This window comes from Phocoena sinus, chromosome 2, assembly GCF_008692025.1.
Source record: "Phocoena sinus isolate mPhoSin1 chromosome 2, mPhoSin1.pri, whole genome shotgun sequence".
In the NCBI taxonomy this organism is placed as follows: domain Eukaryota; kingdom Metazoa; phylum Chordata; class Mammalia; order Artiodactyla; family Phocoenidae; genus Phocoena; species Phocoena sinus.
In genome coordinates this window covers 59,502,287-59,520,708 of record NC_045764.1, presented here as the reverse complement: position 1 = coordinate 59,520,708, position 18,422 = coordinate 59,502,287, and the positions used below count along the sequence as shown (strand labels likewise).

At 36.9% G+C, this 18,422-nt stretch overlaps 1 protein-coding gene across 5 annotated transcripts in view; it reads left to right on the top strand.

Moving 5' to 3' along the window:
• SCAPER (S-phase cyclin A associated protein in the ER) overlaps window positions 1-18,422 on the top strand; it is a 523,563-nt gene that overhangs the window by 271,023 nt on the left and 234,118 nt on the right. For all 5 annotated transcript variants that reach the window (XM_032623630.1, XM_032623633.1, XM_032623632.1 and 2 more), the window contains one exon: window positions 11,031-11,096. In XM_032623630.1, the coding sequence (XP_032479521.1) occupies window positions 11,031-11,096 (66 nt within the window). The remainder of the gene's footprint in view (window positions 1-11,030; window positions 11,097-18,422) is intronic.

The window sequence follows — 18,422 nt, the reverse complement described above, 5'->3', positions numbered from 1 at the left end:
ACTGGCTCTTTCACTTGATTCAGGTTTCTGCTTAAAGACTTACTTCTCAGAGGCCTTCCTTCATTGTGCTCTATAAATCCTTCACCTCCTTGACACATACATATAATCAGCCACTGTATATTAATTACTCTATTCTCTTTATAGGATATCTTATTCTCAGATATTACCTTATTTATTTTTTAAGATTTTTATTTACTCTCCTCACTGTAAACTCTTAGTAAGAATAGTTACCATGTCATTCTTTTTATATACTGTGTGTTTAATGCTCAGAGTAATTTTTTTGTTATTGAAGTGTAGTTGATTTACAATATTGTGTTAGTTTCAGGTGTACAGCATATTGATTTGTCTTTGGGCTTTTTTCTGCAGACTATATTCCATTATAGATTATTATAGATATTGGGTATAATTCCCTGTGCTATATAGTAAGTTCTTGTTAATTATCTATTTTATGTATAGTAGTTTGTATCTGTTAATCAAACACTCCTAATTTGTCTCTCACTCCCACTTTCCTGTCCTCTTTGGTGAGCATAGTTTGTTTTCTGTGTCTGTGAGTCTGTTTTGTATATAGATTTATTTGTATTGTTTTTTAGATACCTCATATAAGTGATATCATATAGTATTTGTCATTCTCTGTTTGACTTATTTCACTAAGCATATTCTTTAGGTCCATTTATGTTGCTACTAATGGCAATGTTTTGTTCTTTTTTGTGGCTGAGTAATATTCCATTGCATATGTGTGTGTCTATATATATATATATCACATATTCTTAAGCCAGTCGTCCACTGACGGGCACTTGAGTAGCTTCCATGTCTTGGCTTTTCTAAATAGTGCTGCTGTGAACATTGCGGTGCATGTACCTTTTCGACTTACAGTTTTTGTTTTTTCTGTATATATACCCAGGAGTAGGATTGCTGGATCATATGGTATCTCCATTTTTTGTTTTATAAGGAACCTCCATACTGTTTTCCATAGTGGCTGCACCACTTTACATTCCCACCAGCGGTATTCTCCATAACCTCTCCAGCATTTACTTATTGTAGACTTTTTGATATTAGCCATTCTGACCAGTGTGAGGTGATACCTCATTGTGGTTGTGATTTACATTTCTCTAATAATTAGCAATGTTGAGCATCTTTTCATGTGCCTGTTTGCCATTTGTATGTCTTTGGAAAAATGTCTATTTAGGTCATCTGCCTATTTTTTGATTGGGTTGTGTGTTTTTTTGATATGGAATTGTATGAGCTGATTGTATATTTTGGATATTAACCCCTTGTCAGTCACATCATTTGCAAGTATTTTCTCCCATTCAGTAGGTTGTCTTTTCATTTTGTTGATATGCAAACGCTTTTGAGTTTGATTAGGTCCCATTTGTTTGTTTTTGCTTTTATTTCTTTTGCCTTGCTAGACTGACCAATAATGAATGGGCAAAGGATTTGAGTAGACATTTCTTTAACAAGGTATACAAATGGCCAGTATGACCATGAAAAGATGCTCAACATCATTAGTCATCAGGGAAGTCAAATCCATAGTGAGATTCCACTTCACACCAACTAGGATGGCTATATTCAATAGACAGTAACAAGGATGTGAAGAAATTAGGATCTTTATACCTTATTGTTGGGAAAATAAAATGGTCTGTCTACTTTGGAAAACAGTTTGTTAGTTCCCCAAAAGTTAAACACAGAATTACTGTATGACCTAGTAACTCCATGCCTAGATTTATACCCAAGAGAATTGAAAACATGATCAAATAAAACTTGTACAGGTATGTTCATAGCATCATTATTCATAAGAGCCAAAAGTGGAAACAACCCAAATGTTCATCAACTGTTGAATAGGTAAGCAAAATTTGATATATCCATACAATGAAATAGTATTTAGGAATGAATACTGACATGTGCTGCAATGTGGATGAAACTTGAAAACACTATGGTAAGTGAAAGAAGCCAGTCAGGAAAAGGTCATGTATCTTATGATTCCATTTATATGAAATGTACAGGATAAAAAATTTTATAGAGGTAAAAAGCAGATTAGTGTTGCTTGGGGATGTGAGCAGGAGGAGAGAAACTGGGATTGAGTACTAAAGTTTACTGGATTTTATTCAGGGAAAATAAAAATCTTCTAAAGTTAGAATGTGATGATTGGCTATACAACCCTATGAATATATTTAAAAACATTGAATTACACATTTAAATGGGTGAATTATATGGTATTTGAATTATATCTCAAAGTTGGTTTAAAAAATAAAACGGCAGAAATAATGCTAAACACATCAATTATAATGTAAATATGAATTAAGGTCTTTTATTTAAAATTTTAAAAATCCTGAATGATGTGAATAAAAAGGTAGGGTAGGGAACTCCAAGAGTCCATATTGCCATAAAAATAATGAATCAACTGCCAAAAACTGTCAGAATCAACTTTTTTTGAACTCAGGAAATGATCAAAGGCTTACTGCTACTGGGGGAAAAGGCAATTAAGAAAAATCAGATGAACCTCGTTAAGAGAGGGAAGAGAGTGGCCAACATGGCAGAGTAGAAGGACCCCAAGCTTACCCCCTCTCATGAGCACACCAGAATCACAACTATCTGTAAGAACAAACATCATTGAAAAAGACTGAAACCTACCAGAAAAGATCCTCTACAACTAAAGATATAAGGATGGAACCACAACTAGACCCATGGGAGGGGCAGACTTGAAATATAATAAAATTCCATATCTCTCATGTGGGTGACCCACAAACTGGAGAATAATTATATTTGCAGAGGTTCTCTCACAGGAGTGAGAGTTCTGAGCCCCATATTAGGCCCCCCAGCCCAGGGATCCAGCACCAGGGAGAGGAGCCCCCAGAGCATTTGTCTTTGAAAGCCAGCAGGGCTTGATTGCAGGAGCTTCACAGGATTGGGGGAAATAGAGACTTTACTCTTAAAGAGCACACACAAAATCTCACTCATACCAGGACCAAGGGCAAAAGCAGTAATTTGATGGAAGCCTGGGCCAGACCTACCTGCTAGTCTTAGAGGGTCTCCTGTGGAGGTAGGGGGTGGCAGTGGCCCCCTGGGGACAGAGACACTGGTGGCGGACACAGTGGGGAGCATTCATCTGCAAGAACTCTCCTGGAATCTGACATTTTGGCATCAAGACCTGGTCCCACCCAATAGCCTGTAGACTCAAGTGCTAAACAACACACCTCAGGCCAAACAACAAACTGGGTGGGGATGTGTCCATCTACAAGCAGGCTGCCTAAAGACTCTCTGAGCCCACAGCCACCTCTAGACATGCCCCTAGCATGGTCCTGTCTATCAGAGGACCAAGATCCAGCTCTACCCACCAAGGGGTCAGGCATTGGCCTCTACCTGCCAGGAACCCTACCCAAACCTTTAGACCAGCCTCATCCACCAGGGGGCAGACACCAGAAGCAAGAAAACTACAGTCCCACAGCCTGCAGACCGAGTCCAGAAATCCAGACCAGACACTACCCTGGGACCAGCTGGCCCCTGGCTCTTGGGTGATGAGAGGGGTGTGCACTGCTGGGATGCATAGGACATCTCCTACATTGAGCCACTTCTCCAAGGTTGAGAAACTTAACCAACCTACCACATACAGGAAAATACAAGTAGCAGTTTAGACAAAATGAGGCAACAGAGAAATATGTTTCAGATGAAGGAATGAGATAAAACCCCAGAAGAAGAACTAAGTGATGTGGAGATAGGCAGTCGACCCTAGAAGGAGTTCAGAGTAGTGATCATAAAGATGATCAAAGAACTTGGGAAGAGAATGGATGCACAGAGCAAGAAATTAGAAGTTTTTAACAAAGAATTAAAAAATATAAAGAACAACCAAACAAAATTGAAGAATACAATAACTGAAATGAAAAATACACTAGAAGAAATCAATAGTAGACTAAACGAGGCAGAAGAACAGATCAGTGAGCTGAAGATAGAGTAGTGGAAATCACTGCCACTGAACAGAAAAAAGAATGAAAAGAAATGAGGACAGTTTAAGAGATCTCTGGGACATCAAGCACACTAATATTCACGTTATAGGGATTCCAGAAGGATAAGAGAGTGAGAAAGGGCCTAAGAAAATATTTGAAGAGGTAATAGCTGAAAACTTCCCTAATCTGGGAAAGGGAATAGTTACCCAAGTCCAGGAAGCACAGAGAGTTCCATATAGGATTAACCCACAGAGGAATAACCCATGATACAACCTAAATGTCCATTGACAAATGAGTGAATAAAGAAGATGTGGTGTATATATAATGGAATACTACTCAGCCTTAAGAAAGAATGAAATAATGCCATTTGCAGCAACATGAATGGACCTAGAGTTTATCATACTAAGTGACACAAGTCAGAGAAAGACAAATGATATCACTTATATGTAGAATCTGAAAAATGATACAAATGATACAAACTTATTTATGAAACAGAAATGGATTCACAGACATAGAAAAGAAACATATGGTTTCCCAAAGGGGATAGTGGGTATCCCAAAGGGGATAGTGGGGGATGGGGGATAGATTAGGAGTTTGGGATTAACATATACACACTACTATATATTATAAAATAGATAAACAAGAAGGATCTACTGTATAGCACAGGGAACTATACTCCATATCTTGTAATAACCTATAATGGAAAAGAATCTGAAAAAAATCTATATATATATATCACTGAATCACTTTGCTGTACACTTGAAACTAACACAACATTGTAAATGAACTATATTTCAGTTTAAAAAAAGAGGCTGGTGGTATTTTAACTTACCCTGATCATGTCTCAACTTCCCAGCATCCCTGTTACAGGTACTTAGTAATGGAGGGAGCAGAACAAACCTTGTACTCAAAGAACTGTAGTTGTTTTAACCTGACTGATGGTTCTCTGAAAGGTTAGTTCTAAGGATTTGTCTTTCTTTTACCTAACTCAGGATTCTCCCAGAGCTGAGGAGGCTACCTGGGGGTGATTGTCAAAAACAATTTAAAGGCAAATGTATTAGTTGGTGGTGCCCAGTGCAAGGGTATATAATTAGTGTGAATAATTAATCAAAAAATTTGCAGGGAAAGACTGAGGATTGAGATGCCTTGGGGAACAAGGGCTTTGAAAACCTCCCACATACTCTGAGAAATCTAGAAGGCCATATGCATGCCCAGGGATGGGTACATGATCAGAAAAGACCCAAGAAGGTCCTGACCATTAGTCTTTTATGCAAGCAGGAAGTGAGGGCTAAGATAGAGTTTTAATCTGCCTGACTGAGTCTTGTTGGCTTGCCCCAACACACACACAGAGCCCATCTTCCAAGACTAGATTAGGACTTTTGATGTTATTGTTTGTGGTGTTTAAAGAAATCTCTTGGATCACTAATTGATTGCTAAAGTAATAGAACAGAGACTTTAGGGGCCATAATGACAAAGAATATAAACTTTAGAAACTTAGTTCAGAAAACTCACTAAACAAATGTACAACAAGTACATCAAGTAGCAAAAACAAAACCTGAGAGGAAGGAGAATCTGATTTCCAGAGTTGCCACATTATAATATTTAAAATGTCTTGTTTTCAAGAAACAGTTGCAAGGCATGCAAAAAAAAAGAAAATTGGCCCATACACTGGGAAAAAAAAATTACTAGAAAGTGTCCCTGGGGAAGCCCAGACATTGGCCTTACTAGACAAAGATTAAAAAAAAATTTTTTTTTTTTTTTTGCGGTACACGGGCCTCTCACTGTTGTGGCCTCTCCCGTTGCGGAGCACAGGCTCCGGACACACAGGCTCAGCAGCCATGGCTCACGGGCCCAGCCACTCCACGGCATGTGGGATCTTCCCGGACCGAGGCACGAACCCGTGTCCCCTGCATCAGCAGGTGGACTCTCAACCACTGCGTCACGAGGGAAGCCCTAAAAACTTTTAAAATATACTCAGAGAACTAAAGGAAAACATGTGAATGATATGTAACCAACTGGATAATGTTAATAATGAGATAAAAATTTTAAAAGAATAGAAATTTTGTAGCTAAAGAGTACAGTAATTGAAGTGAAAAAAAATTACTTGAAGAGTTCAGCAGCTTATTTGAACAGATAGAAGAAAGAATCAGTGAACTTGAAGATTCTCAATTGAGATTATCCACTCCACGGAAGAGAAAGAATAAAGAATGGGGAAAAATTTGAATACAGTCTCAAAAACTTGTGGGACACCATCCAGCATACCAACGTATACATAAGGGGAGTCCCAGAGAAGAGTACAGAGAGAAAAGGGCAGAGAACATTTGAAGAAATGATGGCTGAAAGTTTTCCAAATTTAATGAAGGATATGATCTGCAGATACAGGAAGTTCAACAAACTCGTAAGTAGGAGAAATGCAGGGATCCACGTTATGACACGTTATAATCAAACATTGGAAGATAAAGACAAAGAGAATCTTGAAAACATCAAAAGAGAAGCAATTCTTCATGTGTAAAACATCCTCAATATAATAACAGTTTATTTCTCATCAGAAACTATAGAGGTCAGAAGGCAGTAGGATAAACATATTCAGTTTCCTGGTAGAAAAACACAAAAGCAGAACAAATTGTCAACCAAGAATTCTATATCTGGCAAAACTTCAAAAATGAAGGAGAAATTAATACATTCCATGATAAACAAAAGCTGAGAGATTGTCACTAGTAGACCTGTACTTCAAGAAGCTCTAACGGAAATCTTTAGTCTGCAATAAAAACACAGTAGACAGTAACTTGAATCCACACAAAGAAATAAAGAACACTGTAGAAGTAACTATATATGTATAAATCAGTGTAAATGTAGTATTTTTGTATCTCCTCATTTTTCCTATTTGATTTAAAAGAGAACTACACAAAACAATAATTATAAACCTATGTTGATGGACACACAATGTATAAAGAAATGACATTATAATAGCATAAAGGAGGTAAATGCTATATAGGAACATTTTTGTATACTACTGAAACTAAGTTGGTATTAATTCTAACTAGATTGTTATGAATTAAGATGTTAATTATAATTCAGGACAACTGTTAAGAAAACAATAGATAAATAAGTATATACATATGCTTGAAGAAATGAGAAGGGAATGAAAGTGGTACACTAGAAAATATTTAGCACAAAATAAAGCAGTAATGAAGGAATTGGGAGACCAAAGAGATATACAGAAAATGAAAAATGGCAGAAGTAAATCTGTCCTTATCAGTAATCACATTAAATATAGATGCATTAAAGACTCCAGTAAAAGAAACAAATTGGCAGAATGAATTTTTAAAAATCATTCAACTATATGCTGTCTACAAGGGACTCACTTCAAATATAAGAACCCAAGTGGTTTAATGTGAAAGGATAGAAATATTTCATGCAAAGAGTACCCTCTGCAAGATAATATAGCTGAAGTAACTATATTGCTATCATGCGACATAGACTTTAAGACCAAAATTGTACAATAAAGAGAAGGATATTATGTAGTGATGAAAGGATGAATCCATCAAAAATACGTAACAATTACAAACATATATGCACTTGAGAAAGTCACAAACTATATGAAGGAAAAACTGACAGAATTGAGGGGAGAAATAGACAGTTCACCAGTAATAGTTGGATACTTCATACCCCACTTTTAATAATGGATAGGACAACCAGTCTGGGGATCAACAAGGAAATAAAAGTCTTGAACAATGTCAACTAACTAAACCTAACAGATGAATAGAGAACATTCTACCCCAAAACAGCAGAATACATATTCTGCTCGAGTGTACATGAAATACTCTTCAGCACTGATAATACATTAGACCACAAAACAAGATTCCATAAATTTTAAAGTATTGAAACCATCCAAGATATCTTCTCTAACCACAAAGAAATGAAGTTAGAAGTCAAAAGGAAATATAAGAACTTCACAGTTATAAAGAAATTAAGCAAGATACTCTTTGAGGATTAAAGCAACTGAAACTCTCATTCTTTGCTGGTAGAAGTACAAATTGGAATGACCTGTTTGGTAAACATTTTTGAATTTTAAGGTTAAGCACATGCTTATCAGATTGCTCAGCAACCCCATTCCTGGGTATTTATCCAAAAGAAATTAAGACATCTGCCCATACAGTGACTTGTCTACAAATGTTTAGAGTAGGTGGTAGCTCCAGATTGGAAAGAAGTAAAATATCCAACTGGAAGTGGATAAATTGTGGTGTCCAAACAATAGAATACTGCAAAGCAGTGAAAAGGAATTAACTAATAATATATTTGATTATGAAAGAATCTCGAGATTTATTCTAAATGAATTAATCCAGACACAAGAAAGTATGTATGATTGTAGTAATTTGATATTCAGAAATCTATACTGGGAAAAAGTAGATGGATTATTCCTAGGAACAAGAAGGTGGGGGCAGGGGGAAGAGAATTATTACCGAAAAACATGAGAAAATTTTGTGGGGTGGTGGAAATGCTTTATATCATGATTGTGGTTTCACTTATGTTGGTAGGCACAACTGTGAAAACTCATCAAGTTATACACTTAAAATTTAAAGTTTTTATTGTTTGTAAATTATACCTCAATAAAGCTGACCCAAAAATGAAAAAAAGAATTATAAAGACAAAAAAATTAACACTTCGGAACCAAGGGGTGGGAGTGGGCCAGAAAACATTATTTGAAGGAAGAGTTTTTAAGAGTAAGACAAAATGGAAATACAAACTGTTTGAAATTTGTGACAATGAGAACATGAAACTTATGGAGTATGGTCAAAACTTTACTCAGAATGAAATTTTAGCCTTAAATTATTTTATCAGTTGAAGTAGTAGTAGTCTAAACAACTCAAGGGTTAGAACAATATTCATATCTTCTTCATGGGAAATAGGATAGATGTATTTATTTTTATTTAACAGATATACATATGGCACTTACAATGTACTATATCTTTATAAAGATAAAAATGGAAATTAAATAGAAGTTGATAAGATCTAATTCTTGGAGAATATTGGTAAACTCTGAAAAGCTAACAAAAAATAAAACGGAGTAAATAAATATCCCACATTATGACTAAGAAAGAGTACAACCATGATGACAAGGAGACTAAAAGTGAGGGAATGCAGTATACAACACAACACTAATAAATTTAAAATATTAATAAAGTGGGTCATTAGCTTAAAGAGTAAGTAGTCAGAATTTAATAATAATAGAGTTTCTGAAATAATTCTTTTCAGCCTTATCTCTCATTATTCCCACATTTTAATCTTTTGCTCCAGCAAAAGGGGTCTGTACACTGTTCCCTAAGCAAAACCTGTGTTTTTCCCATGTCTAGCATTATTTGCTCACTTCTCTACCCTATTAATGGCATTTTCTTTTCATGTTTTCAGATGCTACCTATCTTTCAAGCAGGTACACTTTTCATTTCCTTGAGGAAACTCCCCCTAGCATCTTAGGTGGAAATGAGCACTTGGGACAGTACCCACCAGTCACTTACTCAGCTTTGTAGAACTATGTATCTTTTAATGCTGTATCTTCCTCCTCCTTATGGAGAATAAATACATTGAATATTCCCTATATATATATATATGTATGTATGTATGTATATATATGTATATATATATATATATATATATATACCCCATCCCTGATATATATATATAACTCTCATTATCCCCCCATACTCTAGTTTATACAGAGTAGGGGCTCTGGAAATAACTATTTAATTGATTGCTAAAAGTGAATCAAGGTGAGATTCAAGTTAGGAAAAAGTGGTTAACTACCATTCCAGGTAAAGTTAGGATTCCTTTGGGTAGTATTTTTCTAGTTAGGTGTGCATGAATGGGAGAATGTATTCAGTTTTTTCCACTTGAAGGCTCAGATAAAATATATGTCTTGATATAACTGGCATCTTCCTAAGCCTCAATTTCTTTTTTGTAAAATGAGGACAGTATATATATTGAGTTTGTAAGACTGTATGAGACAATGAATGTGTAGCTCCTTGGCACAGCTCTTGGAACATATTCAATCCTGCAAAATTGTTACTTTCCCCACCTTTCATATAAGGTCACAATTACTTGCAACTACAATGTGGTTATTTCCCCATTTTGATATGCCTTAATATTTTGGCTGAAGCAATGAGCACACGTAGGTTGAAACAATACATAATTTAATGTTTAATTCTAATTTAGTTATTTCTTCATTCCCAAGCATAACCTATGCTAGATTGCTTTTTTCTCATTGGGTATGTTGTAATTTGCATCTTTCAGGTTTTTTATGAAACAGTTTTTATTTTTTCACCTATCATTGCTGTATGGATTGGTGTACATTGTGACTAATTCTTTCATAGGTCACTGGACTAATATTTGAGACTAGAAATAGAACCCTTTGGGTGAATGGTTAATATTTAAATTAGTATTTTTCTGTTTTTCCTCTGAAAAGGGAAATTGACAAATTAAGTCATTGTTAATGGATTGCTGTAGTGACGTCTGCTTAGTTTGGTGACCTGTTGATGGCTGTTGCCTACAGTTACAGGCAAGGTGGAGCTTAGTTGGACAATGGCAGAAGAGTGTTATCTCAGATTTTTGCAGACTTTTGGTATTTAGTCAGTATAAATAACAAAAGCAGAACAAAACAGATCTTTGAGTATCTGGTCAAGTCATTTCCACTGCCTTTTAAAATTATTTCTAGAGTTAAGTGACTATTCTTTACCTGTATTTAATCTTGCATTATATGCCTCCTGAGGCACCTCAACCACCTTGTAGAAACTTAGTATGGTTTTAAATTTAATTATCATGATTTTAACATTTCTGAAAAGTAGCACCATTCTGTACCATGTCCCTAAACTCAGAAGTGTTTTTATGAATCTCTTTTATATCCTGTGAGGAAATATGTATTTTAAGTCTTTTTTGATAGATTTATAGTATTTTAAAGATGCAATCTCAGAAATCTAAGTGTGAAAATTAGTGTAGTAATGTTCCTAGTACTGGGAGAGGAAAAACAGCCAAAGTTTTATTTTGTTATAAAAATTAGCAGCAAAATAGCTAACAATGATAAAACTCTTTTCTCCTTAGGGCCAAGGAATACGAGAGTTTATTGGAAACAAAAAATTCTGGCTCAGACTCACCCTATAAAGCAAAGTGAGTATTTTATCCTACATTTTAGTTCTTTGTCTTTTCAGTCTTTGCCTGTAACAAAAGCTTATCTGAACCATCATTGTATGCCTGTGGTCATGGACTTTGTATCTGATGCCTAGAATTTTATTCTGCTAACACAGTGGTATCCAACTGGGGATGGTTTTGCGAGAGGATGTTTGTCTGTGCCTAGGGATATGTGATAATATTTTAGTTATCACAGCTTGGAAAACTGGTGCAGCTGCCATCAAGCATGCAGAAGCCAGGGTATACTGTTAAACATTCTTCAGTGCACAAGATAGGCCTCCACAGCAAAGTATTACCGCATCCAAAACATCAGTAGTGCTGAGGTAAAGAAACCCTATTCTAACAAAACAAGTTCTGGCAAGGCTGTACGGGTTCTTACTCTGAGGAGATCTCATTCAAGATCGTTGCAAGGGCCACTTGACAGATGAGGATTTAGACTCCGCCATTGGGTGTAAGTGTAATTACTAAGTGTAATAGCTAAGTAAACAAAAACATCATCATTTTGCTTCTCTCAAATAGACTGCCAGTAGAGGTGCAGTGAGAGAAAGGTACTTATATAATACTACTGATAGGGGTACAGACTGGTGTAGTCTTATTGAAAGGCAATGTGAACCCGGAGCTTAGGTTGTCCACTTTTTTGTTTACGGTTAAGATATCTTTTATTCATTATGTATATGATTAAGTTCTAGCACTTGAAGTAGTACTTTATTTTTTTAATTTATAGTTGATTTACAATGTTGTGTTAGTTTCTGGTATACAACAAAATGATCCAGTATATATATTTTTTCCAATTCTTTTCCATTATAGTTTATTACAAGATATTGAATATAGTTCCCTGTGCTATACAGTAGGACCTTGTTGTTTATATATTTTATATATAGTAGTTTGTATCTGCTAGTCCCAAACTCCTAATTTATCCACCAAATAGTTTTGTATTGTCATGTGAATAATACAAATTAATGGAATAGATTTTTTAAAAGTTTAGAAATAGATCCAAAATTTGAGGAAATTTAATATATGATGTGGTATAGTGTTTGCAAAGATGGCCAGAAGTTGTTGAGCCATTCCTGGAGGCATGTCCCTTTGCAATATAACTTTGCCACCTCTCCATCAAGGAGTGGACTCTATTTTCCTTACTCTTGAATTTGTTCTGGCCTTTTGACTTGTTCTCATCCACAGTCTACTGCAGAAGCAATATGTGACTCCTGAGCCTTGGCTCCAGAAGTCTTGAGGCTTCTGCTCACAACTTTGCTTTCTTGCTCCCCTGTGACTGCCATATAAGGAAGCTTTGGTCAGCCTCCTTGAGGATGACAGATCACTTGGTCATAGTGTATAATCCTTTTAATATGCTGTTTAATTTGTTTTGCTTGTTTCATTGAGGGTTTTTGCATCAGTGTTCATAGAGGATATCAGGCCTTATCAAGCCTCTGCTTGTGTCACATTTGTTTATGTCCCATTGGCCAAGGCAAGTCATTTTTCCAAGTCCGTAGTCACTGTCTGAGGTGACTATGTATGTCATGGCTGGCAAGATATACTTCAAGGGGGACCTTTAATGTAACAATCTACTATACAACTTTCTCTGGATTCTCCTCTTACTTGACTAGATGCTCTTTTTCGGTATCTTTTGTCTGGTTGTTTCTTGTCTCTTTGACCACTGACATTAACATGCCTTTGTCCTGAGAGTTCAAATAGAGAATTACTCCCTTGGTAATCTCATTTAGTTTCATGACTTTAAACACCTAGTATCTGGATGGACTTTAAATTTATGTCTCCAATACAGACCTGTCCCCAGAACTCCAGAACACTATATCCAGCTTCCTATTTAGCATTTCCACTTGAATGTCTCTGTTCACTTGGATGTCTCAAGTGAACATGTGCAAAATTAAACTCCTGAAATTTGCTCCCATACCTTACCCCTCATATTTTTGCTCATCCTTAATTTAAGGATGGCAAGCCCATCCTTAAATTAAGACATCTAAAATCTTTAGAGTCATCCTTTTTCTCACACTCTTCCAGTCCATCAAAAAATTCTATTGGCTCTATCTGTAAAATATATTCAGAATCTGACAACTATTCATTACCTCCATAGTAACTAGTGTAGTCTAACCTACCAGTGTCTCTCATCTGAATTATTGTAGCAGCTTCCTAATTAGTTCTACACTGCTCTGCCCTTGTTTACTACAGTCTCTTCGCCACAGGGCAACCAGGATATTCTTTTAAATTATAAGTCTAGAAAAATGGCAGTAGCAATAGAAGCATAATTTTTCAATATCTTCAGATTTTAATATAGAAACCAGATAACTAATAAAGAAAACCCAAAACCCATGGAAGCATTTACAAAAAACACTACATTGCCAGATATCTACATGAAATCTGAAATGCAAGTGGATGGGAACAAATAGCTACAAGACCTGCATGGTAATGACATCAGTGTGAAAGAAAGCAAAGAGAAGCAACTGGGATAACAGATGTAAGGAAAGGATAACCCCGAAATAGCTAACAGGTTTTCACTGGAAGGTTCAGGGAACCAATTTGAGAGAAGCATCTGAACCTCATTCTTAAGTAGGTTTCTCAAGAAGGGCTGATGTGAACAATGTTGCCTTAGTTCTTACTCTTTCTTATCAATAATTTTATGCCCTCAAAAATCAGTTTTGCTGGGCTTCCCTGGTGGCGCAGTGGTTGAGAGTCCGCGTGCCGATGCAGGGGACACAGGTTCGTGTCCCGGTCCAGGAAGATCCCACATGCCGCGGAGCAGCTGGGCCCATAAGCCATGGCCGCTGAGCCTGCGCGTCTGGAGCCTGTGCTCCGCAACGGGAGAGGCCACAACAGTGAGAGGCCCGCGTACTGTAAAAAAAAAAAAAAAAAAAAATCAGTTTTGTCAGTTACAAAATCCTTGACCCACATTTTCTTTTCTTGAGGATCTTAAATACTAAGAGAGAATGAACCTTAGACAATCAAAATTATTAGACATCAACATAAAGACTAGGGATGAATAGTAAAGTTATAGTTTCTTATAGAACTAAGAATAACTGATGGCCAGAAGAAAAAGAATATTATGTAATAACTGTATCTCAGTTGTTTTTATAGTATAACTATAAGAAAAATATTGGGGAGAATGAGGAAAACATATTCTAAAAAATTAACCATTCTCCAGTTATATTGGTGATGGTATTATTGATAATGTTATTCTGAGTCTATGTGCATAATAATAAGGATAAAGTAAAGAAGATTATGGAGACTAGCATTCTTTCATCCCCTATATTACTGAGAAACTGAATTCTCAGTCTGGATGAAAGGAGATAGATGTAATACATTAGAGATCAGGTAATAACCCTGTAGGACTGAATTTGAAATATATGAATTTATGAGATATTTTATCTTTTAAAAAGTGTTCTGCATATTTGTGTGTATACGTATTTGTGTATCTACATATATAGATACACATGTATTATGTATGTGTGTGTACACACATTCACTTATTTCCTAGCTGTGTCGATTGAAGGGGCCTAGAAACAATGACCAATGCAGTAGCAGTGAGCATATCTCACTAAAGGGAGCAAGAACTTCTTGGAAAAATGTCTAATGCTAGATCTGAATGCTCTGTCATACTAGATGGCAAGGAATCTCTCAAAGACTGCTAGTGTTTTATCAAAAGACTCAGGCGCTGACTTGAAAAGTTTACTAATAGACAAAAATAGGACAATTTGAGCATCAAAAAGGATAATTATTGTAACTGATTGAAATTGGTAACCAAATAGCAGATGAAAAGAAATGTCTCCTTATAAAATTTTTCTAGCTAATAAATGAAAATGACTCTTCCTCCAGTTTCCCCTCCCTTTCCAGAAAAATTCAGTCCTAAAGCCACTAGAGGAGAGAGCACCAAGCTCTCTCTGCACTGACTGGATGGCTGGAGGCAGCAGTGGCACAATGGTGGGTGTCAGAGTAGGCTAAGGAGGGGCGCCAGGTATGGAGGTTCAGAGCCCAAGCAGAGCGCAGGGAGCTTCCATGTGGGGTAGGACACCATGGCCTGGTGTGGGGAATCAGAGCCAGATGAGGAGCGTAATCCATGGAATGTCATCCTGGCACAGTCTGTCAGGGGAGTCTTGCAAAGGGTGTGAAACCCAAGCAAGCTGAGAATGGCAGAAGAGCCCAGAGTAGGGAGTTGGAGGCCAAGCAGGAAGATAACAGTATGCATAAAGAAAGATGCATGATACGTTAGGTGGATTGTTCACATAAGTAAATATATTAAGGATGAGAGAAGAGAGTTAAAAATAGACCCAGGGAGAACAGAAAATCCTATGGTGGTGAATTGGAATTGTAGGTATCGGTTTTAACTCCTATTTTCCATTATATATATAAGTAGAAATAAATATAGATGTAAAGTGTAGGGATACACACACACACACACACACACACACACACACACACACACACACACGTGACCCTTGAACAGTGAGGGTGGGGGCTGGGGCGCCGGCCCTCCGAGCAGTCAGAAATCTGCCTGTAACTTTTACGGTCGGCCTTCCCCTCCAAAGTTCTGTGTTCACGGATTCAACCAACCCTGAATCCTGTAGGACATACATAGTGAAAAAAATCTGCGTATAGATGGACCTGCACAGTTCAAAGCCCTGTTGCTCAAGCGTCAACTCTGTGTATATATAATTATATATATAGTTCTATGTGTTTTTTTTGTTTTTTGGTTTTTTTTTTGCGATACGCCGGCCTCTCACTGTTGTGGCCTCTCCCGTTGCGGAGCACAGGCTCCGGACATGCAGGCTCAGCGGCCATGGCTCACGGGCCCAGCCGCTGTGCAGCATGTGGGATCCTTCCGGACCGGGGCACGAACCCGTGTCCCCTGCATCGGCAGGTGGACTCTCAACCACTGCGCCCAGTTATATGTATTTTTTATATTCATTTATATAATAATATACACACATTTTCTAGATCTTTCCACTAAGAATGAGGGCCTGGGAGCAGCAACACCCTGATAGCATTGAGCACATCTAGTATACCCATGTAAGTATGAAGGTGAGGTAGTTCCCTGAAAGGGATAGATGGGTTCTTTTTCCACAGGAAAGGATGCTGGCTGGCAACAATGAATGATGATCAATGTAGGAGGCAATATATGCACACTGATTTTTTTCATCTTAATATGGGGATTTCTTAGGCTGTTACAGTTAGAAATACAGGCTTAAGCATATTATTTACAAATGGAAGGGGAACCAGTAGCCTTAAATTTAGACTATGTACCTTTCAAATAGAGGAGGTGAAAGAAAAAAGAAGTTAATATGTTTATGTCTTCCTGTCCATCACACCGAAGAACGTTAGTTCCTAACGTGGGCCCATTCCCCTTTCTTACACTTTTATAAATCTTCCTAATGATCCTAATGAACCTCCCAAAATTGTGATAAAAGTTAGGGATCCTTACATTTCACATTTGCCAGTGACAGGTTGAACTTAGAGTTGTTAGAATTTGTTCAAGTTTTGAGAAGAAAGTATATGACCTTAAAAAATTCTCCATAAAGCCATTTACCTGACAGATACTTCTCATGTTCTAGGCTAGGAGTTATGAATCCTTCACTTTTTCTTTTCATGCTAGAAAAAATTAACATGCCAGAAGTAACTCAAATAGCAATTTCTGTATTAATAAATCTGCACCCTCTAAACAGCTCCTATTCTTGCCCTGTAGGGAAAATACAGCTTTCAGGGCTTGAGTCCTGTGACATTCTATCATTATTTATAGTATGAATCAAAATCTAATGTTTTTCTTGAGAGGGGCTGTATTATTTGTGGTACTTCTTTGGAGGCAGGGAATAAAACAGGTTTAGCTCATGTTACCTAAGCATCCCCTTGATTTGGCATTCTTCCTTGAAAGATAGGTTCATATGAATCCCAGATTTGATTTACCTCAGGGTGAAATACAAGCCTCTTGTATTCTGTGAATTAAAATGGCCCTTGTGCCTCCCTAAATACCCCTGGTTTTCAGTGGAATGTGAGCATTCTTGGTAAGAATAGTGCTAGATTCATATGCATCCATTGCTATGGCTGGATATTCAGTTACATGGTGTGCAGGCTTTATTCAGCCAAAAGCCGAAGTGGCTACTTATCTGTCACACAATGAAGTTCGCTGCCAATATTCATCCACATGATAAGGTCAGTAACTTTAATCGGATGGGACTCTAGCCCATATTCGATTAGGAAGAAAAGAAGTATGTTGCTCTTACTCTATTTTTGTATTTTTTATATTCCCTTTTTCCTTTTGTTAGGTTGAGACTTTCTGTCAATGAATAGTAACAAGAGTTGGTCATTTATTGCATGTCTACTTTAGTGAATGGTGTTAGGTACATTACATTAATTATCTCTAATCTTCAGAAGCTCTGAAAGAAAAAAAAAATATATATATATATATATATAAAATCTCCACTTTCAAGTTGAAGAAACTGAGATTGAAAGTAGATAAATAACCTCCCCAGGGTTTACATATGTGGTATGTTCTGGAGCCAGAGTTTAAGCATAGGTATTTCTGATTTTAGAGTTTGTATTTATTCCTTGACTTATCAAAGTAAACTTCATATGGATAGCTCAGGTTTAAACTGGAGTTCATCAGGGCCTTTTTGAGCTGCAATTACTGTTGTATTCTTTGAGGAGTTCAATTTTTTTACATAAATACATTTCTAGATGAAATTATATTCTAAGACCTTATTCATTTGTGAATGAAATTTCCTTATTTGAATTGACTAATATGGTGTGGAGACAAAGCATGAAATTTGAAGATTAAAGGCCTAGGTTTCTAGTCCCAATAATACATTTACCAGTCGTGAAGCCTTGGGAAAGTCACCTAATTTGCCTGAGCCTTGGCGTCTTCATTTTTCAAACAGGGATGGACAGTGTTTTTCAGAGGACTAAAAATGATCATGTACATGAAAGCATTTTGTAACATATGAGGTTATGGATACTATTAATTTTAATGTAAAGAAGAAATTTCTTCTTAGACCATTCATCATTAAATATCTATTGAGGGTACTTATCTAGAGGTGCTACGGATAAGATGGTGAATGGGTCGACAAGAACCCTGTCTCGGGATAGTGGCGCAGTGGTTAAGAATCCACGTGCCAATGCAGGGGACACAGATTCGATTCCTGGTCCAGGAAGATCCCACATGCCACGGAGCAACTAAGCCTGTGCACCACAACTACTGAGCCTGTGCTCTAGAGCCCACGAGTCACAACTACTGAAGCCCTTGCGCCTAGAGCCTGTGCTGCACAACAAAGAGAATCCCCCACGATGAGAAGCCCGCGCACCACA